The sequence below is a fragment of the Centroberyx affinis genome, unplaced genomic scaffold (genome assembly GCF_046629955.1).
Source record: "Centroberyx affinis isolate AG114_WGS23_722 - 3 ecotype Tasmania unplaced genomic scaffold, CSIRO-AGI_Caff_v1 ptg001088l_1, whole genome shotgun sequence".
Classification (NCBI taxonomy): Eukaryota; Metazoa; Chordata; class Actinopteri; order Beryciformes; family Berycidae; genus Centroberyx; species Centroberyx affinis.
This window is the reverse complement of record NW_027279633.1, coordinates 327,457-354,123: the sequence shown is the minus strand read 5'-3', so window position 1 is coordinate 354,123 and position 26,667 is coordinate 327,457. Positions and strand designations below refer to the sequence as shown.

General features: G+C 42.0%; 3 protein-coding genes across 5 annotated transcripts in view; 2 read left to right on the top strand and 1 right to left on the bottom strand.

The window, feature by feature from the left end:
- LOC139647503 (zinc finger MIZ domain-containing protein 1-like) overlaps positions 1-7,978 on the top strand; it is a 37,894-nt gene extending 29,916 nt beyond the window's left edge. For 2 of the 3 annotated variants that reach the window (XM_071523409.1, XM_071523411.1), the window contains 12 exons: positions 325-402; positions 516-684; positions 857-998; positions 1,685-1,895; positions 2,155-2,260; positions 2,367-2,527; positions 2,641-2,708; positions 2,836-2,904; positions 3,060-3,304; positions 3,424-3,587; positions 3,948-4,217; positions 4,330-7,978. In XM_071523409.1, the coding sequence (XP_071379510.1) occupies positions 325-402; positions 516-684; positions 857-998; positions 1,685-1,895; positions 2,155-2,260; positions 2,367-2,527; positions 2,641-2,708; positions 2,836-2,904; positions 3,060-3,304; positions 3,424-3,587; positions 3,948-4,217; positions 4,330-4,437 (1,791 nt within the window). In that variant the 3' untranslated portion in view covers positions 4,438-7,978. The remainder of the gene's footprint in view (positions 1-324; positions 403-515; positions 685-856; positions 999-1,684; positions 1,896-2,154; positions 2,261-2,366; positions 2,528-2,640; positions 2,709-2,835; positions 2,905-3,059; positions 3,305-3,423; positions 3,588-3,947; positions 4,218-4,329) is intronic. The other variant, XM_071523410.1, reaches the window with a different exon arrangement.
- A 959-nt stretch (positions 7,979-8,937) lies between these two features.
- On the top strand, positions 8,938-11,900 carry ppifb (peptidylprolyl isomerase Fb). Its single transcript, XM_071523395.1, has 6 exons — positions 8,938-9,164; positions 9,369-9,399; positions 9,765-9,853; positions 9,944-10,040; positions 10,780-10,855; positions 11,400-11,900. The coding sequence occupies exons 1-6, from the start codon at positions 9,012-9,014 to the stop codon at positions 11,533-11,535; spliced, it is 582 nt and encodes a 193-aa protein (XP_071379496.1). The 5' UTR covers positions 8,938-9,011; the 3' UTR covers positions 11,536-11,900.
- A 692-nt stretch (positions 11,901-12,592) lies between these two features.
- LOC139647527 (zinc finger CCHC domain-containing protein 24-like) lies at positions 12,593-26,650 on the bottom strand. Its single transcript, XM_071523444.1, has 4 exons — positions 26,311-26,650; positions 24,717-24,917; positions 14,481-14,645; positions 12,593-13,896 (listed from the first exon to the last, which is right to left on the bottom strand). Exons 1-4 carry the CDS (start codon positions 26,533-26,535, stop codon positions 13,783-13,785), a joined length of 705 nt encoding a protein of 234 aa, XP_071379545.1. The 5' UTR covers positions 26,536-26,650; the 3' UTR covers positions 12,593-13,782.
- Positions 26,651-26,667: the final 17 nt, after the last annotated feature.

Genomic DNA, 26,667 nt, shown 5'->3' with positions numbered 1-26,667 from the left:
CTGTATGTTTGTTCAATGTTTTGGAGCATTTTGTAGTAAATGCAAAATATTAATGATTATTTGAAGAGTTTCATACCAAAATGCCATATATACGCTTTGGAATTTTATTCTACCTAAAATTAATCAGTCAGTATTTAAAACTCATGGATGATTCTATCCTCAAAAACATAAATATTGTGAAAGCAAAGGTCTATAAATGGCTCATAATTTTCATAGCAAACCACAATGTGCTTTCATGTCAGCAGTTGTTTTGTGAGAGTAGACACCTTTTTTTCCCCTAATATTGTAATTTGATTCATTTTTATGTGTTTTACCCAATTACAGCAAGAGCCACCTTTCAATGGCCAAACCAATAACTTTTCTGGGAGTGGATATCAGTACAGCCAGGGCAATATGAATGGGGTAAGTTAATTACTATAACACAGGTGGTATCTCAGCTTGATCACAATATCATACTGTATACATACTCTGGACACAGGAATGTGTTTGACTTACCTATTTTGTCCTCATTATAGCCGCCCAGACCGGTGGGTAACTACCCCCACTCCCCAGTGCCAGGCAACCCTACTCCACCAATGACCCCAGGCAGTAATATCCCTCCATACCTGTCGCCAAACCAGGACGTCAAGCCGCCCTTCCCCCCTGACATCAAACCAAATATCAATGCACTTCCTCCTCCTCCAGGTGGGTATCGGGTAAACGTCCTGTAGACCAGTGTCTGTCCGTAGTGTCTGTGGGCCATCAAAGTGCCATGAAGCGATCCCAGACAGCTGCCAGGAAAATAAAGAATATTGTAACACTGGTTTATTCCAAAAGTTTGCTACAGTCTGACTCTGTCTCCTCTTCACCTACACAGCCAACCCCAACGAGGAGCTGCGTCTGACGTTCCCAGTGCGGGACGGGGTGGTCCTGGAGCCCTTCAGGCTAGAGCATAACCTCGCCGTCAGCAACCACGTCTTCCACTTACGGCCCTCCGTACACCAGACGCTCATGTGGAGGTAACGCATCACCCACTGGGTCAACATATAGTACATCCTTTCGATAACCTTCCAGATATTTTATACAGCCTTCTTGTGTAAAGTGTGAGGAATTTCTGAAAAGACATCCTCCTGCTTCCAATATACAGTATAACCTTGGGGTCCCACAGGGCTCTACTCTAGGATCCATACTATTTTCCTTGTACATGCTCCCCTCTGTCAAATTATCCATAAACATGTCCTTCCATAGTTATTTGGACAACAGCAAGTTATAGTGTCCTGTCTGCATGAGCACCTTTTAGAGATTAAGACCTGGATGTAGAAGAATTTCCTTCACCTCAACGACAACAAATCACATCGTTCTTTTCCGTCCCCCTGAGACTTTGAGTACGAGCCACAGTCAACAGGGGAACCTGCAGTTAAGAACCTAGGGGTATTCTTTGATTCCAATTTAACCTTTGACAAGCAGATTAAAAAGGTTGTGCAGCTAAGAATTATTTCGAAAATCAAACCACAACTATCCTCAGCTGACTTGGAGAAGGTCATTCACGCATTCATTTCCTCTCAGTTAGATTATTGTAATTCCCTTTACTCCTGCCTCACTCAAAGTTCCCTCTCACACTATACAGAATGCTGCTACAAGAGTTCTGTCAAGTTTTACTACAGCAGTACCACATAATGTTTTTTCCCTTTGCTTGGCTTGGCAGATCGGATCTGGAGCTGCAGTTCAAGTGCTACCACCACGAAGACCGTCAGATGAACACCAACTGGCCGGCGTCGGTCCAGGTCAGCGTCAACGCCACGCCCCTCACCATCGAGCGGGGCGACAACAAGACCTCCCACAAACCCCTGCACCTGAAACACGTGTGCCAGCCAGGAAGGAACACCATCCAGATCACGGTCACCGCCTGCTGCTGTGTACGTAAAACACCTCCAGAAGTAATAATATTAAACACCTCCAGAAATAATAATAAGAGGGTATACAAATCCCTAAATATCAGAAAATTGTGATGTATGAATTGAAATGATATGTAGTGTAAAATGTTTTGTCTACCAGCAGGCTCCATCAGGTCTTTTTTCTTTTGGATCCACATGTAGAAACAATGGAGAAACTAATACAACTAACACAACTAGGGAGGAGGATGATGATAGTAATGGTGACGGTTTCTTCCCACAGTCGCACTTGTTTGTGCTGCAGCTGGTCCACAGGCCCTCGGTCCGCTCTGTCCTCCAGGGCTTACTGAAGAAGAGGCTTCTGCCCGCAGAGCACTGCATCACCAAAGGTATGCACACGTTGCCCCACAGTGTTTTTAATACACACCCCCAAATCCAGATTCTTCCCTTGGCCCTTGCTCACCCGCTGTCTTTTTCTCTCTTTCTGCCCCAAAGTCAAGAGGAACTTCAGCAGCGTAGCGGCATCGTCGGGCAATGCCACACTCAACGGAGAGGATGGCGTGGAGCAGACGGCCATCAAGGTTTCCCTCAAATGTCCAATCACCTTCCGGCGGATACAGCTTCCAGCAAGAGGCCACGACTGCAAACACGTCCAGGCAAGTGATAGATTGACGCATTTGGTGTCAATAGACGCCTCAAGGGAGAAACATTTTGAAGAATAGTGCACTGGATAACAAATGTGTGATGCTATTTTGTCTTGTTCTTGCAGTGTTTCGATTTGGAATCATATTTACAACTGAATTGTGAGCGGGGGACATGGCGATGTCCTGTATGCAAGTACGTTTTTCCAGCTCAAATACATAACAAGTTGTTAAGTATTTCCCATGCATGCACAGCATTTCAACTGCAATGTCTTTTAATTGTCTCTCTCAGCCTTTAACTCCTGTCTCAACTCTCTCCTCAGTAAAACAGCGTTGTTAGAAGGACTCGAAGTAGACCAGTACATGTGGGGAATCTTGAATGCCATCCAAAAGTAAGTCAAGACTCACATCTTAGACATCTAAAACTCCATATCGCATCTGTATCAAATTTTCTCAGAATCACTTTGAACAATAACCACTGATGATGTTAATTAATCGCCTTGTAATTTCAGCAGTTGATTAATACCTCTATCTGTTTTTCCCCCAGCTCGGAATTTGAGGAGGTCACTATTGACCCGACATGTAGTTGGCGGCCTGTGGCCATCAAATCTGATATCCACATCAAGGAGGATCCAGACGGACCACTGGCCAAGAGGTTTAAGACCATGAGTCCCAGCCAGATGATCATGCCCAATGTGATGGAGATGATAGCTCAGCTCGGCCCCGGCCCCTCGCCCTACCCCTCGCTACCCTCTCAGCAAGGGGGCAACAACAGTGAATACGGCAGCCAAGGTAGGACAGAATCAGAAGAAGATGAAAATTGTATCGATATAAGAAATTTTCCCTTTTCCCTATGGATCTGATCATAACTAAGAAATGTACGTATTAACTGTTTTGTCTTTGTGTGCTAGGCAACAGTTACCAGGGGCACGGGAACTTCGACTTCCCTCACGGCAACCCCGGTGGTACGTCGATGAACGACTTCATGCACGGTCCCCAGCTGTCCCACCCACCGGACATGCCCAACAGCCTGATGGCCCAAGACAAGCCGCTCTCCCACAACATGCCTGACTCAGTGAGTTCACCCACCAGTCGCAATCACTGTCTAGCCTCTCCAGTAGTCTCTCCGGGCTGCACTGTAGCATCTCTCCAAGTCCATCATTCTTAGCTGAAGCTCCAGAGATTGGAATCCAAAACTGTGCCTAATAAACAAGCTACTTATGAGTCTATGTGACTTTTGTTTTCAAGCCCATGGTTACTTGTAATTGGGCAGAATACAAAAATGCAACTTTTCTACTATGGTTCATACCAAAGAATAACTTGTAGATGTGATCGCACCGTTAGTCATCAATGTGAGTTTGTTGTTTGGTCTGAATATTCTGCTCATCACAGACTTTTTTTAGTAACTGTCCCCCCTCTCCTCCTCCCTCCACAGATACCTCATCCTGCCGGCACTGACCAGTCGCACAGCTCGTTGCAGCAGAGCTTACACGCCTCTCCGCACCCCGGGAACCAGTCGGGGCAGCAGCTACACCACAGCGGGCCCCCTCAGCCCTCGCGACAGGCTCCGCCCCCTCAGCAACAGCAGCAGCAGCAGCAACAGCAGCCCGGCCCCAACAGCCACCCCCACAGTGACCTGGCCTTCAACCCCTCCAACAGCCTGGACAGCCAAGCGGGGTCGGACATGCCGGAGCCTTCTTTAGATGTGAGTGGGGATATTGAAACCGTATAGATTTAACAGCCAGTGATCTCTTTGGTTCACTCCAGTTCACTTGAATGCCTAACTAAAGTTGTGTTGTTCCTCTCTCTCCCTGCAGCTTCTTCCAGAGCTCGCTAACCCAGACGAGCTGCTGTCCTACCTGGATCCCCCGGACCTCCCCAGCAATAGCAACGACGACCTTCTCTCGCTCTTCGAAAACAACTGAGGCGATTCAGACACGCATAACTATAAACTTTTCTGACTGCCTGCAGTTTTTTTCCCTGAGACCCGGCGCAGTCGCTCAGTACTTGATAAACACAAAGATGCACTCCCTTTCTCTTCTTCCTCTTGTACAGTTTTCATTCGCCAGCGCAGATTGACTGAACGAGGTTCAAACTCAAAAGACACGGCGGTATGCGGGGTCGGCCTGCCCTCTTTGCCCTGTGGCGATACCTTTGAACTGTGCAGCTATATTCAGTTGATTTTTTTATGCCACACAGGTGTATGTGTGCACATTAGGAAAGTGTTGTAGCATTTTTTATTCATGTTTTGTTTCCTTTTCAGAAGAAAAGGAATCCATTGTATAAAACAGAAAAATAACTGAAAAAACCTGCGCTATCTGGCCAGTGTGCATTATGTCCATATTGTTATTCCAATCTGAGAGGCCACAGCCTCCCAGTGTCACAGCTCCTTTCCCTGACTGGTTAGTAGCACTGTTTTGTCCGCCACACATCATTTAAAAGCACAAGAGATTATGGCAATGCAAAAAGAAATACTTATCTCTCTTTACAGAAGGAAACAAGTGACATGATCAATTAGAAAGCTCAGCTTTTGTCTGTCCTTGACAAAATGTTTTTTTAAAGATTTTTTTTTTTGCTGTTCCCCCAAGATTTTAAAAAGATTTTCGGGAATGATCGGCTTCCACTTTGTCTACAATTATTATTGTGATATATATATATTTTTGTCAAAAAGAGATATCCCTGCTTTTCAATCCTCTGAGGGTTGGCAGCTGGAACGGAGAGGATTTTGGCCCGCCGTCTCCCGAGAGAGAGAGGCTCCACAAAAACAAACGCTGAGATGGGTGTTTATACTGCAAACCAAGAATAGCATACTTGTGCTTCTACATATTGTATAGCTATCATCCTCCTGTATAGGGGAGTGATATTCACGGAAAGGAAAGGTACAATATGAGAGAACGGGGGTTCCTTTGACTATCTTGCTGCGTTTATTGCTTCTAGCTAGAACTCCTTCCATGCTGTCTGCTCTGCATGAGCCCAGCGTTGCTTCTGTCAGCATTTTTGCAAAGTTGCATCTCTCTCCCTGTTAAATGATGTACTGTTTAAGTAGTCTACAAAGTGCATGTGTGCCAAGCCCTTGTCTAGTGATATTCCAAGTGGTAAAAGATAGTGTGGTTTTATCAGTTGCTGTTTCCACAGCCCTTTGTTTGTTTGTATGTTTGTTTTTCATTTCTGTCCGATTTAGTATGATTTATTTAACACTAACATTTGAAGGGATAATGCTGATATCGGCAGTGCATTTATCATGTATCTGCTTGATATATTGTGTTTGTGTTGATTTGTTTTTTGTTTTTTTTTTCCTCGTTTTTGTTGCTGCAAAATTAAACTATCCATAAATCTTTGGGAAACTGCTCAACATCACCAAAGTTAGGGGGATGAGAATGGAGATGTTTGTGTTTGCCTGTTTCTGTGTGTGATTGAGTGTGCGTGCATATCTGTGTGTGAGCGCGCGAGTGCGTTTCTATCGGTGTGATGGGAGCTAATATTGATTTCAAAGATATAGGGGGAAGACAAATATACAGTTTATCCATCACTACTGTTGGAGATGTGGTTTTTCAAGCAGTATTGGAGCAGACCTTTTGCCACATTTGTTTTCAATTTCACTTTTTGAGAAGAGTGCTGTTCAGTATGCAAATGTATTATTTTTTAAGAAAAGCTATTGTACTGTAAATATCATTGTGAATATTTTTGTATCATCTTGATAATGTTTGTCCTTTCATAATTAGTCGTCCAACCTAACCCGCGTATGCTCCCGACCTCCATCTGACCACTGACTTTGTTTGTAACCAGCATACAATAGATGTCTTCTCTCCTCACCGCATAAGCTATTTCCATTCACTTTGCCCCCAGCGCACTCAGTAAGCCTCTATAGTTTATAGACAGGCGTCTCTCTCTGTCTGTCTTATTCTCCCAGCTCCCCATCCCTGCATCAGGTCCAGATGGTCACGTAACCTAATTTCAAATTTCAGATGTCAAGCTCAGTTTGAAGCAATATTTTCTTTAACGCTCAGATGTATTAGATTCAAAATGATCAATGTTGTCTATTCACAAATTTACGTTAACATTTTATCAGTAATAACGAACAATAATTTTTTCAAAAGCTGTGGCATCAGCTGGCTTTCAGTGTAATTAGTGAACCATGTGAATATCATAATTGTTGCTAATTGTCAATACACAAGTGGTATTTCAAAGATATATCACAACCTTATTTTAAAGAAATTCACAATATTGTTTTTATTTTTGTTATAGAAAATGTGGCTTTTTTAAAAGCTTGAGACCATTTACATTTTTTATCCCGTTTTTGTTTCTTTTCTTCTTTTTTTTTTGGTAAATTATTTTGTACTGGTTTTCTTTCTTATTAAACTGTAAGGTTAGAAATATAATTTCTTTCAGCTGTAGCAATGTGCTCATGAAAACACCTTGGTTATATGTAAACATTATTTTAAACTTCATTATGTTTTAGAAATATGATTTGTTCCAGTACAACAGTGACATATTGTTTCATATTTAAGTCACAAAGAGATATCAACCTTGTACCAATGAAATCAAAAGTCCATCTTTTAACAATACACTGCCACATTATTGTTTCTTTTTATTCGCTATCTGAATTGAAACCTTTGATCAATCCCATGGAAATAGCTATCATTTCACATTTTGTTCTTATTTACATGTGAGCCAATTTTGTGTATTAGGCAGCACCCCAAATTTGTAGTTGCACAATCACGATAAAGGGCCATTTCTCTGGGGGAAGTTGTTTTAAAAAAAGGAAAAAAAAAATTTACTGAGAGGAAAGGGCACGTTCATCTATTCTGGCCTAGAGAGGATCTTTAGGGCAAGGCTAGGTTTAAGTGGGTAAACGTCCCAAGGATGCCTGTATATATGTAAATGAATATAGAGACATGTGAACAGAAATGTATTCATTTTCCCTGGGAATGTGCATTGTTTCTTCAGAATAATAAAAAGCTTGCAACCCCTCTACTGGAAGTGGCTGAATATGGAAAATGAAACTTGTTAGTTAGTGTCTGTGGGTATCTCTCAGCATTTTGTTCCCCCTCTGTAATATACTTTGACCTCTTTTGTTAGGGGAACTGGGACAGCTATGTTTTACATGTAATATTTAGCCTAAGTGTTCTAGTCTGTCACCTGCATACTCTGAGGTGCTAAAGTAAAACAAAAAAAAAGTTACCAAGAAAATACTGGGGAACGCTTGGAGGGGCGGAAGGAAGGCGTCTTCGGTGGGAGGGATGGGTCCAGAAGATTGTAACCAAATCCATAGTTTGTACAATTTTTGATATCATGAGCAGATGGAAAAAACAAAATGGTACAATCTAAGGTGATTCATGCAATGTGGCCATTGTCTCTATGTTTGTACATTGTATGTACAATCATTTCATATTCTAAACTGGTCAGAAAATAAAGGAACTAATTGTGATTTTTAGTCTTGCAGAATTGTATGTAGTTAGATGATGTGACAACCTAATATTTATCTAATAAATATGTATTCAGATGATACCTGTATGCCGCTGTGGTCTTGTCTTTTGTGCACTTAAATCATTAGCCTGACAATCACCTACAGTTAAGTCATATACTTATCAAAGCACTCAGTGATAAGAGTATCAAATTGTATTGATATTTATATTTGCATAGCTGAAAGTCAGCTTGCTTGTGTGTGGAAAAGGAAACTGCTGCAGAATGCCCACAACATTCCTAATTTTGCAATAAGCTTGGTTGTGTAAGGGTGATGGGGGGGTTGCCAGTCTGCTGAAATGAGTGATGTTGGAGGGGAGTTGTGCAGTTTCTTTATGAGCTAATGTGTTCAACAAGCAGATGATAAAGAAGAGAGCACCGAGGTGATGGATGGGCACTGATACAGACAGGAAAGGGAGGGGGAGCAGATAAGGAGAGTCTCTAATGTCAATATTAATTCACATTCTCTGTCTCTCCCTACTGAAGCTGTCACAACTCCTATAATTCCTATATTCCGATAATAAACAGGACGTCTTTGTCTTCTCTTCTGTAATATATTTTATTTGGTGATAAACAAATGCATGAGACTTCAAGTTGACTTCTCCTAAAACACTAAAATGCTAACTGGCTAGCTACGGCTAATGACAGTTGGTCGCATGTTGTGACAAGCATATGTTTCCCCAGGCTATTTGGAAAGTTTTGAGTATTTGCAGTGCATAAAGGCGCACAGCTAGTCTTTGGCATTTTCACAATTGGACTGAAACCGGTTACCGGGTGCTAAAGCTAGCTTGCCTACTAACGTTAGCTGTCACTTCAGAGGTGACAAAGCTGTCATATTTAAAGTACTGGCAGTGCCGCGCGAGCCCCCCTTCCATGGATGTATTAAACTAGCCCCCTTCCCTTCCTTTCTCCTCGCTTCCGGGTTGGAAAGCTCGGATGAATTCTACTTCCGGGTGTGGAAGAAAAAACTTCCTGGTCCACCATATGTAAGCGTGACATTTCTTGTGCAAGTTAATTGAGCCGGACAAGCTTCGAAATGTTACTCTTATCAAACAGGATAAAAATATGTTCTTTGGCGGTTACCGCCGCGCGGCTGTGCAGCAGCGGCCCTGCTGCTGCCAACAAGAAACCGACCGTCTACTTTGACATTGCTGCAGATAATGAGCCACTTGGGAGAGTAACCTTCGAGGTGAGTTCACAGGAACGCAAAAGTCTGCATGGCATTGGCATTAGTGTATATATGTATGCTTTTGACTTAATATATATAAACCGATATAAACCCAAAGTCCACCCAGTGTCCATTCAGTAAGGTTTACTCGTGGCGGACATTCATTCACTGTTTATGGAACATGATGTTCGCATTAGGCCTCACTCATTTCCATTTATTTTGCAGCTCAACGCCGATGTTGTGCCGAAAACTGCAGGTAACCATGGATTCCCAAAGGGTTTCACATCAAACACCACAGAAAAAAATAAAGATTGGACCCCATCTGATGAGACTGTGTCCCAATGAACCTCACCTGTGAACATTTATACAATATATAACTGTAACTGACACTACTGTAGGTGGAGTGATAACCGGGGCTGTGAAACCTCTGACCAAAACTGTCATCCTTACTTACTCTCAATGTATTAACTGCTAGTGAGTGAAATAATAGTAGCGTAACTATTCCCTTTTTTGCTGGGGACCCCTTGGTGCCCTTTGGTGTCCCTGAACCCCACTTCGGGGACCACTGACCTGTACAGATAAGGGTGTCATGAGAGATTCTGACAAAGTGTTTTCTTGTAGAAAACTTCAGAGCGCTGTGCACAGGGGAACATGGCTTTGGCTACAAGGGATCCATTTTCCACAGGGTGATCCCTCAGTTCATGTGCCAGGTACGCTCCCGGTCCCATACTGTCTGATAAGTGTCCAGTGTGCTGTATGTTACAGTGAGCCTGATGTCAGATGTGTGTTGTATGTTGCAGGGTGGAGACTTCACCAACCACAATGGAACTGGAGGGAAATCTATCTATGGATGGAAGTTCCCCGATGAGAACTTCAAACTGCAGCACACCGGACCTGGTAATCCTGCTGCACTGTTTGTACACTGATGATGATAAGAAGAATACAATGCTGTACAGTTTGTTAATTACACAGTTCCCACTGTTCATGTGATTTCTGGAGTATCGTTGAATTTTCAGAGTGTATTCCAGACAGGGATAGTCAGGGAATTTGGTAAATTGTCCTGGGAAGTCAGGGAATATCAAGGAAATCTTCCTCATTCATTACCCAAGCTGGTTGTCTTCAGCTGTTTTTCAGCTGTTTACCACTTGAGAACTTTTCTGAGCTGAAAATTAACATTAACAAACCAGAAAGAAAAAGATTTTTTTTAGGGTTAGAGTTATGGAAAGTCATTGAATTTTTACATCATGGCCACGTTGGGGAACTTTACATTATTAAAAGTGAACACAATTAAATTACCATCCTTCCTTGTAACATGTTGTGGTCACACTCCTTTTTCACCACCAGGTGGCAGCAGTATGCTGATAGTGTTTCAGTGACCTGTTCATAATGAACTCAATGTGTTTCGAAATGATGACCTATTTTTCCTTAAATTTACCTGAATTGACTAATTTTCTGGTGTATGTAATTGATCCGTGCCACTTGTTGATGGATTTGTAACTTACTGTAAAGCATGTTTTATCAATACACTCATCAGTTTATACCCATTCTCCACAGCTCTCTATTATCTTGATCTAGATGAACTTGAATTGTGGATAGTGAGGAAAACTAAGCACTATTTCACTTTGTTGTACTTCAGGTATCTTGTCTATGGCCAATGCTGGACCCAACACCAACGGATCTCAGTTCTTCATCTGCACCAGTAAAACAGATTGGTATGTGCTGAGAAACAGACCATTGTACAGGCTGGTGTTGGAGTTAGACTGATGTATCAGGCTGATATTGTCCTTTTTTAAAAAGCCTAAAAACCTGCAGTAAATTTGTTTTCTCTACATATTTTATTGATTTCATTTAATTGTTCACTGATGTTTTTTTATGAATTAATTGTTCATTTAAAGGTAGATATCTATGCCAGAATTTCCATGTCACAGAATAGCTTGGGTGAATCACCCTGCCTTAAAAATCTGTGAGTTTCAAGTTTTAGTGTCCTATAAGTGCTGTTTCAGAGGCTTTTTCACCCAGACAAGAATACAATTCTGGGGGAAACGCTGAATTCTTGTATTTTTTTTTTTTGTCATGAAAATGGAAAAATGTCAAAATTGAATGAATATCTGCAAAAAATATCAGCTTTTGGCATTTCAGTACAAAAATATCGACATTGGCGTTCAAAAACCCATATCAGTGGGAGCCTACTTGGTGCGTTGTGCATAGCTTCACTGTCCGGGGCAATGATAATAAACCTCTTCTTTCTCCATTTAGGCTGGATGGCAGGCATGTTGTGTTTGGCAGTGTGAAGGAGGGAATGGACGTGGTCAAGAAAGTGGAGTCCTTTGGTTCGCGGTCTGGGCGAACCTCCAAGAGGATCACTATCACAGACTGTGGAGAACTCCAGTAGACTTCATGTAGGCAGTGGGCATGGTGCTAGTCTCATCTCCTGCTGTAATTTCAATGTGACATAGTCACTGATTTACAGTGGCTCTTCTCTTTAGCCATGGCACAGAGTGCTACCTCTCTTTACTGACAATTAGTTCATCAAGTAAAGTTACATTGTCAGTCCTTTTGTTGGTACATAAATTCTATGTTAGTCTTTCAACGGGTAATGACCAACAAGCCGTGAACTGTTGATGTCATACTTTTCAATGTGAACTTGCGTTATAAAATAAAGTAGACACTGAATATTTTCATTGTATGTTGAAGAGAACTATGCATTCATGAACCTGCATTTCAACTGGTTTGGGAAGGGGACATTTCATTATATAAAGTCATTTTTACTAAATATGTGAGTATTTTGTTTCCATCTGTTTCCACACTACTTACCAGGGTGATGTGACGGTATTATTGAAATCCCTAGCAGAAAAGGAACTACTGCAGTAAAACACTAGGCTGAAATGAAGCCATTTCAGTCTAAGGCATGTCCATTTATTGAGCGATTGTGGAGATTGTGTTACCGGGTGAGCAGTGGGATCACTCTTGTGTGATTGTTTCTACCACTTCTGGTTTCATTTGACTAATGAAATGAGTCAGTTAAATATTTATTTTTGCGAGGTCTGTCCAAGAGCATTAGATCCTACAATATGATCAGATATAATTGCTTCTGCGTAGCCAAAGTGTTTCTTTGTAGGGTGCCTGACTGCATGTGCTGCAATCCATTTTGTATCAGTTTGGATTCAGCCAGTTTCCGTAGACGAGAAGTCGATGAAGCAAAAACTGATCTTGCATTGCCATAACTAAGTCTTGCCAGATGCTCAGTCTAAGTACAAACAGAGATCCAGATTAGTCCTTTTGTTTTATGCTGTGGGGAAAAAAACACAAAATGGAGAGTATAACCTCTAGATCAGATAATGGTGATTATTTGACTATCAATTATCAACTATGTTCTTACTTGGTTCTACCTTCATTAGAAATGTGACTGTATATTTCATTGAACAGTAGAAGAAAAAGGAACACATTGAAACAATAGTTATAATACATTTTAATACAAATATACAAAGAGATTAAGAGATCCAGTTCATGGTTACTCAAACTAAGGCACGTGAAACAGTGTTTCACACATCACAAACACCAGGAGATGTAAGACTTTGGGTATTGCTGTTACATTTTCCCTTTTTTTTAAATCATAATTTCAGTTTCCTTGACAAAATAACCCTCTAAACACAAACAGCATGCACATGCAACTTTTCCTTTATGATTTTTTTCACATTGTACATTCAGATTTTTTACTCCTTTTTGGGCTAATGTTGCCTGGATGGATATTGCAGTCTAAGATCCATCAAAAAGCACTTTGGTGAGTCTTTTCTAGCACTAGCTGCTGAAATATAGCTGTACTCTAATTTACACTTAGTTCCTGTTTGTGAACAATTAAAATGGTGCTACAATATTGCATTTGTTAGACATTTCTTAAAACTTTGGAATAATAACAAACTGCCTGAAAGATGTTTTCACAAATAAGAGTAGGCACATGGTATATAAAGAACAGTTGTTAGTAAGCTAAAATTCCTTCACATAGTAATAATCAACAAAACAGTAATGGCTTTAAAATATATTCAAAAATTATGTACCATCCAGTACTGATAATAATACAGATAATAATACAGATACACATTAATATATCCTCCTTAGTAAAGATTTGTTGCATATTTTATACAGAAAATATCATGGTACTCATATATTTTTCCATTAATTTATTTCTGGAATATACAAACACATGTAAAAGAAAATCTCTGTCTCGTAACTCATCACATGACAAAAAGAAAACAATACGCAGACCTTTGTTCACATGTCGCACATGAGAGGAGAGAGTGACAGATCCACAATTTCTTAATTCACAGTTGGTAAGATTCACCGTTCATAGTTAAGACTTCAAATGAATATTCACATAATGAAATGGGTCCAACTGAATGAGTCAAAAGAGCCCAGCAAAGCACTATAGTCTCCACTGAGAGGTGCTGTAGAAAACTTCCACCACAATGAAGCTCTAATACTGAGAGTCATAGTGTCATAAAGCATACATTACAGGAATAAACAAAGAGTTAGATACGTTACAGTACAATAAAAGTTTATTATCAGGTCTTTTTAGTAGCTAAATTATAACTTCTTGATAAATCTTTGGATGAGTATGCGAGCGGAAGGCGAGTAGTGGGTGTTATTGCACGCGGCGGCAGTAGTAGCCGAGGACTTTGCATTTTTCACACAGGTGCTGCGGATGCTCCTTGCTCTGGTCGGACACATCCAGCCCATCCGGTTTCTCCAGAGGTCGCTACAGCAAAAAAACAGGTCATTACTCTCCAGTATCACATACTGTATCACAGAAAAAAAAAGTTCAGAGTGAAGAATTCAATTTACAAGGTTTTTCTCCATTTCCAGGATGACATTCAACAGGGTGAAACCAACAATTAATTCGGATATATTTAAATCCATGTTGGGATATTGATGGGAAAACAGTTCAGCGAGTTGCCCGCAACAACTCCTCTTGATGCTTTATCTGCACTGACAGTTATGAGGTCTTGTTATTGTTACTGCTGCTTTTTCAATTGTTGAAAATGTTCCCATATATTAAATTTCCACAGTAAAGCGGGTTACTGTGGGCCACAGAGAAAACACAAAGCAGCTCTTATATCGCCTTAAGGCCTCAAGGGTCAAACTACAAGGCAATATAACAACACGCAGTTGCAAAGCATAAATTGGCTTAATGTCGTGTTGTGTGCTGTGAAGCGCTGGGCTCCTGAGGGGATTCCACCGCATAGGTTTGCTGAGTAGATAATGAAATGCAGCGAGACGAGGGGAGAAAGGGCCATTGTCTGTGGTTCAGGCTGAGACGAGGGAGTCGGGAGGGAGCGTTACCTGCTTGTGAGGGTAAACGTTGATGTGGCACTTAATACATTCTTGTCCCATGTTGGCCCAGGAGTTCCCACTCATCCACTTCCGCTTGCATTTGGGGCATTTGTATTCACCGAAACACCTCTTCTTTCCCTGATATGGGGTCAGGCCTTCGCCTTTGGGTCGAGCCTGTAAAGCAAAATTGTCAAACATAGGAACATTTTTTCTTTATTTTTACTATTTTCCACATTTTAGAATAATAGTAAAGACATCAAAACTATGAAATAACACAAATGGAATTATGCAGTGACCAAAAAAGTGTTAAACAAATCCAAACTATCTCATATTTTAGATTCTTTAAAGTAGCCGCCTTTTGCCTTGATGGAAAAGCAAAGGCTCTGGAAGGAAATTCATACATAGGATCAACTTCACTATTTATATTTGTCTAAGAAAAAATTTCAAGCATTTAAGCATAAGCCTTTAGATCAAAATGGCTTAAGAGAATGAAAAACATAGTACATTCAATCAGGTGTGTCCAAACTTTTGACTGGTAGCATACTATTATATGCTTAAAAATTGAGACAATTCTCAGCGTGTAAAACTCAGGGGCTTTGAATACATTTTGGTTTTTGCCTCTCACCACCTTTTCCTGGAGGAGACCGACCTATTTGGTTTCTTTGGACGGCAGCCAAGTCAAAGCGCTGCGTGATTGTAACGGGAAGTGATAGCAGCCTCACTGGTGGTCAAGAGGGTTAGAGTTTATGAAGTGGTTCAGCATCAGGGATGGGATGACTGTTTATGGTTTCTGTCAATACAGGGCAGAAAACTGCAAATTTGCTTTGACGCTTGCCATATTCTACATTGGGAAATGAATCCTTATGCATTTTTTGGTTCTGGGAGAGTGAGCACTACATTTCAAGGGGGGCCTTTCTGATCTGTGTTATGTTAAAAGCTATGGGTGTGATACTTTTTGTAGCAACCGGGAACTCTTTCTACTATAGCAAAAGTGAAAACTTTAATGCTATATTAGCTCATTGCGAGGGAGTTGGAATAGCATTGTAATTGCGAGTCTAATTTATTTATAAGGCAGAAAAGAAGGAGTCTCAGCTTTCCCATTAGAAATGAATTCCCTCCCTCCAGCTGTGTTCCCGGGGGACCATAAAGGAGGCCCAGGCCTATGGAGGGACCAATGGGAGAGGCCTCTCCGCTACAGGACAAATACCTCAGGCCCTCAGTCATCCCTCCCAGCTGGCCCCGGCCCACCAATCGGGGCCCGGGGATCTTAGTGGGGAGGAAATCAAACCCAGATGAACCCTGCACTTGTATAACATGACAAAATCCTAAACCCATCATAAAGAAATCATCTCGACAAGACTGGTTTGAATTAGAAGCACCTAGGCTGGAAAGTAGGGCAAGTCAAAATTAGGGGGGCCGAGACGTATTGAATCTGTACCACCCCAACGGCCTACATCAAACCTTGTTTTGATTCCATACGAAGAACACATGTCGGTTTCAAAATGGGAGTGCATAAAACCCATCGCAGATTATTTCATTTATGGGCTAAATCCAGACAAAAACTAAACTCCAAAAATGTGTTTTAAGGCTCCAACAGCCAAGTCTCATAACACCCAAAGCCACCGTTATGTGGATGAGTGATAATGAGCATTTCGAGGCCTGTATTTGCGCTGTTCCGCCACCACGAGGCACTGTGGGAGGTTACGGAGTGATAATATGTCTGACAGCCCTCTCTCTCCTCTCTCTGAAGCCCACTCACAGGCAGAGCATCGTCTTCCTGACGGAGGAAACAGCTTTCACTACAGCACAGCAAGCAAAACAAACTCTGCCTACACTCTGTCGCTCGTAGGGCACCAAAGGGCACGGCACACTCCAGAGTTTCCACTGGTCCCATCAAAGCAGTGACCGACAAGCGACATATGGAACTCAGGACCGGACACAGAACGGACACTCTAGGCCGAGAAGGAGAGAGAGAGTAAATGCTGAAAAAATGCACGATTCCATCATCAAGACGCCTGCATGCATGATAAAACTCTGTTAGTGGATATGCAGTATGTTAGAGAATCTGCTTTTAATTGTATGTCATTGAATTGGATAATTGTTGGAATATTATTTCAATATACACTACAGAATTAAAAGGGGAGCAGAGGTTACGCTTTTTTTTTTCCCCCCTAAAGCAGATTCTTCCTATTTGATTGAAGATCCTCACGGCCAGAAAACCGCAACATGTGTGAAGCTGTTTGAGCGCGAGATAAATGCACATTTAAATTCATTTATGAAGTGCATTACTAGGCGTCCCATCCAAAAGCCCATAACTTAAGCTCTGTCTGAGTGAAATCAGACCCAGAGTCCTCAGTGGCAAGGTGAAGCCAGATTTCCTCACGGCACCAGATAGGCTTGGCCTGGATCCTGGTGCCTGGTGAGAGGGGCCCAGGAGGTTGGCTGCCTCCCTCTGCCATCATCTGGAAACCATCAGGATAAACAATGGAGTACTCCAAAGCCCTGCACCCCCCCCCTCCAATCCCCCCCCCACCCCCTCCCACCTCCCACCTCCCCCCCCTCTCTCCTTTCCCTCTCTCTCTCATTCACTCTCTCCCCCACTCCCCTTGCTCCCGTGGGACATTCATCCCGGAGACCGCAAGAACACTGAGCCCATCGGATACCATGTGGTCAATTACTCCACACTAACAAACCCAAAGCTCTCTCCCTTGCTGTGTTTAATTTGGATTGGACCCCCAGCGGCAGGGAGAAGCCCAGCTGTTACCAAAGGAAAACACCAGATAAATGCCTGGACTGACACCCGCAGCAAAAGGCCTTGTGTGTTTTAAAGGCTCCCATGTAGGCTTAGGTAATATTTTTCATTATCTTGTGCAAGCAGTCGTCTACCTCCAAGAAGGTTTCACAACCTGGATATTAGAGAGGAAAAGTCATCCGTGTGTGATGCATTTTAAGACCAACGGACGCCATATCAAAATACATTTTCAATAAGAGCTGGATGCGGTAACAGTTGCCTTCCAAATGAATCCAGCTATTGTAATAAGTGGATATTCTATATACAATGAACATTTCATAACCATATAACAAAACTGTCTTTGACTTTTTGATCTTCTATGGGAATCTTATTGAACAACTTTACTACCATACTTGACAGGGTTGGGTAGTAATGGAATACAGCACTACTTCTAAATACAAAAAAATGTATCTGTATTCCATTACGTTGCCTAAAAAAAATCTATTTGGATTATAGATACTGTTGAAAAAATAGAGGATTACTGGGAATGTTTTTAAAGTGAAAGTAAGAAACTCAGAAGGCTTTTATCAAATTTTAAGTATAAATATGACAAAGTAATATGAAAATAACTGAGAGAAATACAGGGATATTTTTTCTTACAGTTTTGATGAGCTAAGTAGTAACCAACTGAATACATTTTTATGGTAACCTACCAATCCCTGACCCTTGGGATGAATTTAGTACATATAGTAAATATTTCCTCTCACACCCCTGTACTATGACATAATAATTAATCTCCCTAAAATGATGGACTTGTACCCATCTGCACCTTTATCAGCTTCATCTAGACAACTGTGCATTAATTGCACTTGTAGGCACTGCTGCAACTGAGGCCCAGTTGTGCAGATGACGACGACACAGTTAACACAGTCCCAGTTACATAGTGTGGGTATCATAACTACACAGATGCCCTCATTTTGTCCACACACAGCTGCTCTCACTGTGCCACAGATGCTGAACTCAGCATTCCCGCTCTCCACATACATTTGAATGCGGATGAACCGACTACCAACAACCGATACTCCCCTTCCCCTCTTAAGCACTCACAGTGCGCTTATACCACAAAAAAGACTAGAACCAAACCAAGAGCGCCAACCACAGAGCCGTGATTCAAGGAAATGAGATGTGAGACGCTCCCCATGCTCAGCCAATGGAAGCAAACTTATCCTGTTTTACACAATGGCATTTCCTCTTTTCCAGAAGATTTCAGTCCAAATGGTCCACAAATGGAAACATCCAGATATCAAATGATTCTACTCGCAACATGAAGCGGTAATCCTCCCATACACCCTTTCTACAAATCTTGCACATCAGCAATTTTGCTGGGATTAACCTTCCCTCCCCCAAAATAAACACGATTAGACACTAACAATTGAAGGCCAAAGACCAGATGATTGCTTTTCTGTTTTCCTACATGACTTCAGAATTTCAATTGTCCTTTAAAATTGCAGAATGATTCCCACCCAGCCCCCGGAGACACACACACACACACACACACACACACACATAGTGTTTCCATTGACATTACACCTCTTAGCATCTATTTCAGACGTAGTGCCGCTTTCACGGAGCGAGGATCATCTATCAAAGAAAATCAATGGTGATGTCTGTACACACACTGCTCGCCCCGGAGTGGGACGGAGCTCGGGTCTCGGCCGTGGCCAAGTTGACGACTTGTACAGCTGTACGCCAGCGTTATGTTTCACACGGGGTGAACGACAACGGCAGGTGGGCTGGCAGACAAACAAGAAGCGCAACAGCCAACTATCCCCCTGCTTTATTTCAAAACAGCGGCTGAGCGAGATTCAAGAAGGGGTTATCAAAATCTCATGACGGATTTGGGGAGGGAAAGTTATTCTTTGTGACGATGGGTTGTGGCAAAGCGAACCTGCGGGCCCCCTAAGGCTCCTCCAGGGCCTCCCAGGGGGTCCCTAACAAGATGACAAAGAGCTTTATCTCACTGTCACATGCAGTAATTGCTGCAGTAAGATGGAGTTGTACTGGGGGAAGGATTATTCTTTCTGATCGTAGGTTACATTCCCTTCACTGATCACTGTCCCGCCAGGAATACACATGAATATATACAATTCTGCCCTAAATCACATCTTAAAGCCAAAACCTTCTTTGATTTGAGTCATAGTAGGTATTTACAGCGGTGGCCAAATGTACTTGGAGGCCCTAAGTATGGAAAAGCATAATAATCCATTAAGCGTATGTAATTCTTTTAACCATTTTTCTGTCTTTACCCTGACTGAATGATATGGTGTGAACAGGGCAGCTAATTCACCATCTTGAGTCAATGTGCACCTCATTCAGCTGTATGTGCATACAGATGAGTAAGACTAATAGCTCTTGCCTAAGCTATAAGAAAAGTTTCATTGGTTTACATGGTGTTTCGGCAAGATGTCTGCCAATTTCATCAAGTTAAATCTGAGACTTTTTAAGAGCTTTTTGTGCTTGTTAGAATTAAATATAAGACCAATTTGGCCACTGAAATGAATGTTAAAACGAGAAAAGAAATGTCCGATCAGAGAATGGGACTACATAGGGCTGATTTCTCACTAGAAAAACATTACACCAAGAAACCACAACATTTTAAAGATCTCTAAAACTAAATTTAAGATGTAAAGGCAGTATTTAACAGTACTCTTTTGAGGTCTTGATCTTAGGTAATTAAATTCAAGACATTTTAAGACTTTCAGGACATGCAGACACCCTGCTCTGAAGTTAACAACCTTTCATACTCAACTACTGCATTAGGAGACAGAACAATAGATACAAACAGAACAGAGTGTCGATAAAAGTTAGTGTGCTGATAAATTCAAATTATGCAAATCACACAGAACTGAAGATGTGGACATAAGCGTATTTAGAGCCACAGACAGGCTTACTTGTCATGTCACACTCGCTTGTACTCATTTCCCTTTCCTGCCTCTCACATGTCCTGGAAAATGGAAAGATCATAATGCACAACGACCAAATCCTCCAGGATGCCGTCTAGTCCTGGAAACATGTAACCATGAGCTCAGACACGAAAGACAGGGAGGCGAACCAAGTAACGGAGGAGATTCAGATAAACCGAGCTGGACAACATTCTTATTATGTTCATTAGGTCTGACTGTATGACGGCCACTGGTTATCAGAGGGAGTCTATCTGCCCCACATTCCAGGGTTTCCTCTATCTCGCCCGTCCTCTTCAGCAGATGCTCCGGCCAAAAGCAACAGAAACCACAGTCAGGACAGATAACACATTTATCAGCAGCAAAAACAAAAGGACCAAAGCAATCTCAGTCAGCCGGTGTTGCTTGAGATTCACCAGTCGCACACGCAGCTGTGAATTGTATCAGTCCACCTGAATAGAAATACAATGTCCAGTACAATAACAACATTGATGTCTACCGGTAAATATACTGAATGTGGATCTTTAGACTGAGACTTTCAAACATGAAACGAAATGTCTATTTTGGTTTGGAGGATATTTTTTCTCTTTTTGACACCAATTCTACTGTCTTCAAACAGAAAACACACACTTCAACCAAAGACCCATAGAAAGTCCTAATCAAAGACCATCTCTTCACAACTAGTGAGTGACAGAGAGCAACAAAACTTCAAAGCATTGATGTAGAAAAAGGTTAGATCACTTCATTGCTTTGCCAATATATCGGGCCGATATTGACATTTTTATGAAGTGAATATAGTGAAAATACTATTTACACATGTTTTCTAAGATTCACAAATGTGAATAGTTTTGTGAAGTGAAAAAAGACAAACACACTTGTGATTGAAGATTTGTGAACAGCAAACAACATTCGCTTGTGTAAATGTATTTCCTCAAATGCACACTGTTGTGTCTTACATGTGCAAACCTGTATTGTAAGTCACAGATCTGCATTTGTGCATTTGTAAATCTCATCCTACAGACTGATGCAGAGACACAAATCTTTTTTGCACTATTATTCCATGGGAAGTGGGGGGAAATCCAAGTTTCCTTTAGCCAAGTTTCCTATAGCCGATCAGAGCAAGAGTAAGGCAAAGGCTAACTTAACCAGAAAACAGTCCACCAGTTGTTATATGTTACAACGTAATCTTTATTCCACAACTCAATATGGATGCTTAAGTTAAGGATCTCTGTTTGATATATTTTAATACAGAATTGGGTGCTACTCACTCGCGCACTTGCCATGGCTCACGTAGGCTTCCGCCCCACCTGCCTTGGCACTTGCCAACTTTGAAAGGTCAAAGGATAATTATGCTGCTCATTGACTTTTTTATTAATTTTTTTTTATATATTATTTTTAGTTATTACAAAGTCTTGCTCTGACCGGCTATAAGAAACTGCAGTTTGGTTGTTTGGTGCATGTGTGGCTTTCCCCCCAATGAATTCTGCATTTAAAGACCTAATGTATCCCAGAGTTTCCTCTACTATTGAATAGACAAGGTTGGTCACCCTGCTAGCCTTAAAAGAGTTTCATTAGTCTGAGTTTCAATGGAGAGATTTAGTGTCTCGTGGTCTAAGAGGCTTTTCCACCCTGACAAGGATAGAAGTTCTGTGGGAAACGCTGAATACTGAAAACGGTCAGAGATAAGATAAAGTTTAAGATATTTAATATCTGCACAATATATCAGCTATCTGCAACTTCAGTCTAAAAATACCGGTAGTGGTATCGGCCTTCAGTCGAACCCAAAACCGAGACATTCTTCTTCTAACCCTCGCGACTGTGAAAGGCTTCTCTGTCCAAAGTCTTCTTCCCTCCATTCAAACATTATTAGATCCTAAATCAGGACGCGGTACCTCGGGTCATTCATTTCCTCCGCTGCACCGTGTTTCCAAAAACATGTCGTGCCATGTTTTGGACGCAGAGGTCTGTGTGTAGCTGACCACTGGCCCTTTAAATGAGTGTCCGATAGCCTGTCTCTCTGCCAGCAGGGTCCTCTGCACAGACAGAGCGAGGCGAGGATGACTGCAGCCAGGCAGGCAGAGCCGAGCGAACAATACAGCCTGACTTCCTGACCTTTGGTTCCACAGCCCCTTTGGAGAAACAATACACTCCTTATTTAGCCCAAGCCCTTCCCACCATAGAACCATTTACTGTCAGCACACTGTCACTTGTGTATTCTCTTTACGGTAACAGAGTTCAGCAACTTAATTGGCAAGGGGTCACTAAAATGTTATGACCTTGGGTTGAGGGGTGGAAGGGGCTGAAGTGGAGACACCTTTATTACAATATGTGGACTGATCGGGTAAATAACATAAGCTGTCATTTGTTGGTAGAGACTGAAAGCAGCTTGATGATCAAAAGGATACAGTGTGTGGGTGATTTTTACACTGTAAGGCTGGATATGGGATTTCTTAACATATCTAAAAAAAATTTTGAAAAAATTTAGTTTTTAACCTCTATAGTCTATAGTGATTTTCTACTACCCAACATACAGTAAGAAATGTATAGTGTACCTATTTCAGTTGTCTTGAACACACTACAAATGCCTCAGATTCCAACCAACAAGAACAAAAAGCAGTTTGTTCATTAGCTCCAGCTACACAGCGTTCAGCTTGAAGAGGCCTTTTGTCGTGAAGACGGCTCCTTCATCATTGCTTTGGGTCTGAAATATTAGCAACACATGATAAAATCTGACATCATCTTCCTAAAGCGGAGCAAGAGCGGCATTAAAGCCAGCAGAAATGGTTTCCAGATTTTGCACATTGGAAGGGGCGGGGCCGTAAAAAGGAATCGTAAATATCTCCAAGTAATCCTTTGACGTCTTAACCTCCTGGTGAAGCGAGTAACCTAACTCTTGACTATGCTGTCAACAGGATGTTTACCACCGCAATGACCAGGATAGTATATCTAATGCCTTTAAGCAGAACTGCAGCTTCTAAAGTCATGGGCTCTACCTAAGCTGGTGTTTTTCTCACTTATTCCTGATACCAGTGGAAGAGCACATGATCCCTAACAGGCTACCATCGATGTTTCCTATGTTGCATTATTATTAAAGGAGCAGACTTGCAGAGTTGGCAGGATGCGGGCCCCAGTCCGCTCTACCTCTCTGGCTGAAAGGCTGTTAAAGCAGAGTGGACACCCTGCACACCCGCTTCCTGTGTGCTTCTTCTCCCTTCTTACTGAGCCATGACATTCTTTGATTCCTATCCACTGCAGCTCCAATCCAAACCAGTCAGCTATGGAGGCCCGGGACAGGCATTCCACAAACCCATGCATACTACTGCTAACAATATTCTGTTCACTCTTAACAAAGGCACTTAGAAGTACTTTGATTTATCCATTCATTACCATAACTGATCTCCATTTGAAGGACACATGTTGTGCCAATACTTCTGTTTAAAAGATGCACATAGTCCCCCTTCCCCCACTAGAGTCGGCCGCCAGGTCAGACATCAGAGAGGTTGAATCTAAGTTGGGATAGCAGGGGTTAAGACCTCAGGCACAACATGACAAGTGGTACTTAAAGCAAAGCAGTGTCATAAATTGCCAAAAGACCAAAGTAACATTATTTGTATGATTGTCACAACATGTTACTGCTTTCATGGCTTTTTTTAAATCTTACACAATTTTCTAACCAAATAGGTATTCATTATTCATTTCAGTGTTTTGACTGGATTCAGATACACACTGAGAAACAGGTCTAGTCATCTGTTGTCTGTTTGGCTCACAAAAGGAAGCAATTACACTTTACTTTACATAATTGACCATTTAGAATTTTACCAACTTTTTGAGTTGGACTTTACTTTTTCGCTCCCTATTTTCTCTAACACTGCACAACCTGAGCATCCTGTCCATCAATCATGTGACCATTTCCATTACATCTGACAAATGTCAGCTATTTCCCTATGAAAATGATCAATGGGAAACTCCAGCTGCGCAGAAAGTTGTGGTAATATTTCTTTCCCATTCTGAGTGGAGCTCTTGCTTAGCTCCACAGAAAAACCTATCGTCTTTCATTAAGGCTGGCTTACAGATCCAATCTAGCATCTGCTGCTCATTACCAACCTGTGGTGGTACAACCAACTCAAATATGTGCATAAAATATATGCCGTGGAATCTATTTCATATTGAAAAAAAGAGTATGAACATAAAACTGACTTAATAAAGTTGTGGTGACTAATAAAGTGCAGCGATAAACGGTGGACATTGTAGATTTTATCAGAAATAGTTATGAAATCTCTTTCCAATAAATCCACAAGTGCCTAAACAGTGTCAACATATTCACTTAACCAATTTTCTCTTTAAATCATTTCATCACACAGCACCTCATTTGTTCTTGGAAGCATTTTGATGAATTTAATACACAGCTCAAATGTTCCACTTACACACCTGTTTCAATTTAGGGCCACTGCACGTGTGTGTGTGCATGTGTGTGTATGTGTGGATCTGCACCTGACTGTACTTTTGCCAGGAGGCCGATGTAAAGCATCAGAGGCCACATCATCCGGCGCTCACCTGAGGGCAGTCTTTGATGTAGTGTCCTTTGTTGAAGCAGAGATGGCACAGGTAGTTGGGTGGCGGCCTCTTGCTGGGCTTGCGTGTCTCCGCGGACAGGGAGAGCTCGGAGAAATGGTCCGTCAGAGAGCTGAGGCCCTCCACGATGTTGTTGAGGGACCCGTACGGCGAGGAGCTCTTGTAGAAATTGTTGTTCAAGGCCTGTCGAGCGGAAACATGACAGAGAAAACGGCACCGTGTGAATGCAGGGATCGAAACATTGGGAGCTTTGGACACATTTCACACAAAAACACAGAAAAATGTCATTATATCCCTTTGTGTAACTATGGGAGGATGGGACAGCATTTCCCTATCAGTGGCTCAGTCCATCACACTGATTGATTCTCCTGTTTGCCAGTCTCTCTGCTCCATACAACAGAGGACAGTTTGTAGACATTATTCCATTTCTGCAGATGTGCTGCATTTACTCTGTGAGCTAATAGTGTCCATTTCCTTGACAGAACAAAATGCCTTTGTCGCGCATTATTCCGACCGCTCCTATCAGGGCGGCACAATCAGCATCATTGTGCCCGTGGAGGAGATGGGTGCTATGGTACCGCACAGCAAGTGTGAAGGACAGGCTTGCAGACAGTGGCTGTTTACTCTAAAGGCATCGCACAGAAAGGCGATTGTGTTCGGACGCACAGTGATGTCCATTGCAGCGGGTGATGTTTTGCCCAAGACATCAATCTGCTACACATCCATGCCATGTGTGTGTCGCCCTGGAGGGATAAACATCCACTACTGGAACAGTTAGACACACGTGGGACCGGACTACTCCCTGCTTGATGCACTTACAAAACACCTACAGCTGTGTGGCAGAGATAGTTTCATTTTGAAAGTTAACAGTGATAAATAAAGTGACAGTAATTGGTGAAGTTTTGGTGCCAACAGTGATAAGTAAAGTGAAAGTAATCAGTGAAGTTTTTGAAGTTTTGGTGAGTTTAATAGTGTTATGTTCACACCGGTTTTTAATGCTGCATTTCTGTTTCACTCATAATGTATTTTTCAGGCTTTTCCTCAGTGGGACGGTAATTAAATTGAGCAGCACCAGGCCCCACTGGGTGAACACCGCACACTCCTCTGACCGAGGGGAGGCCGACCTGGTTGAACTCTCACATTCAACTTTTTGAAAACCTTGTGAGAGGCCTTTCTCAACCTGCCATACCTCCTCGAGCTGCGCACTGACACCAGAACAGTCTGAACACACACAGGCACTATACCAGCGTACAAAACACATATTCATATACTACCCACTCACCACAGTGCTACCCAATGGAGGTATGCAGGTGAGGTTTACTGTATGGGCAACAAAAATAACCTGGAGTGAAATATGTGAGAGTATAGCAAGCTTCTTAGAAAAGGTTTTGACATACAGCAGAAAAGTCACATCAGTCATCAGACCACAATAATGCATCAGGTGAATGATCTTTAACAGAGCAGTTTTCCAATAAAACATGGGAACTTTGTGAACTGCAAAACTGCCGTGCAAAGTGTAGCCTAATAGATGAATACGATAAAAATCGATATGACAGTAACAGCACATGAACTCTACCTCACTCCTCAGATGTAAGAAGTTGTTGAGATAGTTGGAGCTGAGCGCGGAGCTCAGATCAGCTGCGCTGCGCTTGGCGTTGTTTAGGTCCTGAGGAGAAGACTCCGACTCGGGTCTGAACGCATCGAAAGTGTTGGTCTGAGTGTCTTGCAAAGACATGTAGACCCAGTTCAGCAGCTGCGCCGGTTGGTACACCGGGGTACCCGCGTCTATGGCAGACATCATATTGTTTTTTTGTTTTTTTTTGGAAGAATGCGCCTTTTGGAACAGCACCGTCAGAACCGCCGGATTTTCTAAATCACCCAAGAGTCTTCTCAAACCATCCCACTTCTTCGGCTCTGTGGATTGGATTCTTGC

Excerpts from the sequence above, each read along its gene's own strand:
- ppifb (XM_071523395.1), top strand. The coding sequence starts at position 9,012 with ATGTTACTCTTATCAAACAGGATAAAAATATGTTCTTTGGCGGTTACC. Across the intron at positions 9,165-9,368 it reads TTGGGAGAGTAACCTTCGAG|CTCAACGCCGATGTTGTGCC; the intron begins GTGAGTTCACAG and ends TTTATTTTGCAG. Across the intron at positions 10,041-10,779 it reads ACTGCAGCACACCGGACCTG|GTATCTTGTCTATGGCCAAT; the intron begins GTAATCCTGCTG and ends GTTGTACTTCAG.
- LOC139647527 (XM_071523444.1), bottom strand. The coding sequence starts at position 26,535 with ATGATGTCTGCCATAGACGCGGGTACCCCGGTGTACCAACCGGCGCAG. Across the intron at positions 14,646-24,716 it reads ACATCAAAGACTGCCCTCAG|GCTCGACCCAAAGGCGAAGG; the intron begins GTGAGCGCCGGA and ends TTTGCTTTACAG. Across the intron at positions 13,897-14,480 it reads ACGTTTACCCTCACAAGCAG|CGACCTCTGGAGAAACCGGA; the intron begins GTAACGCTCCCT and ends TTTTTGCTGTAG.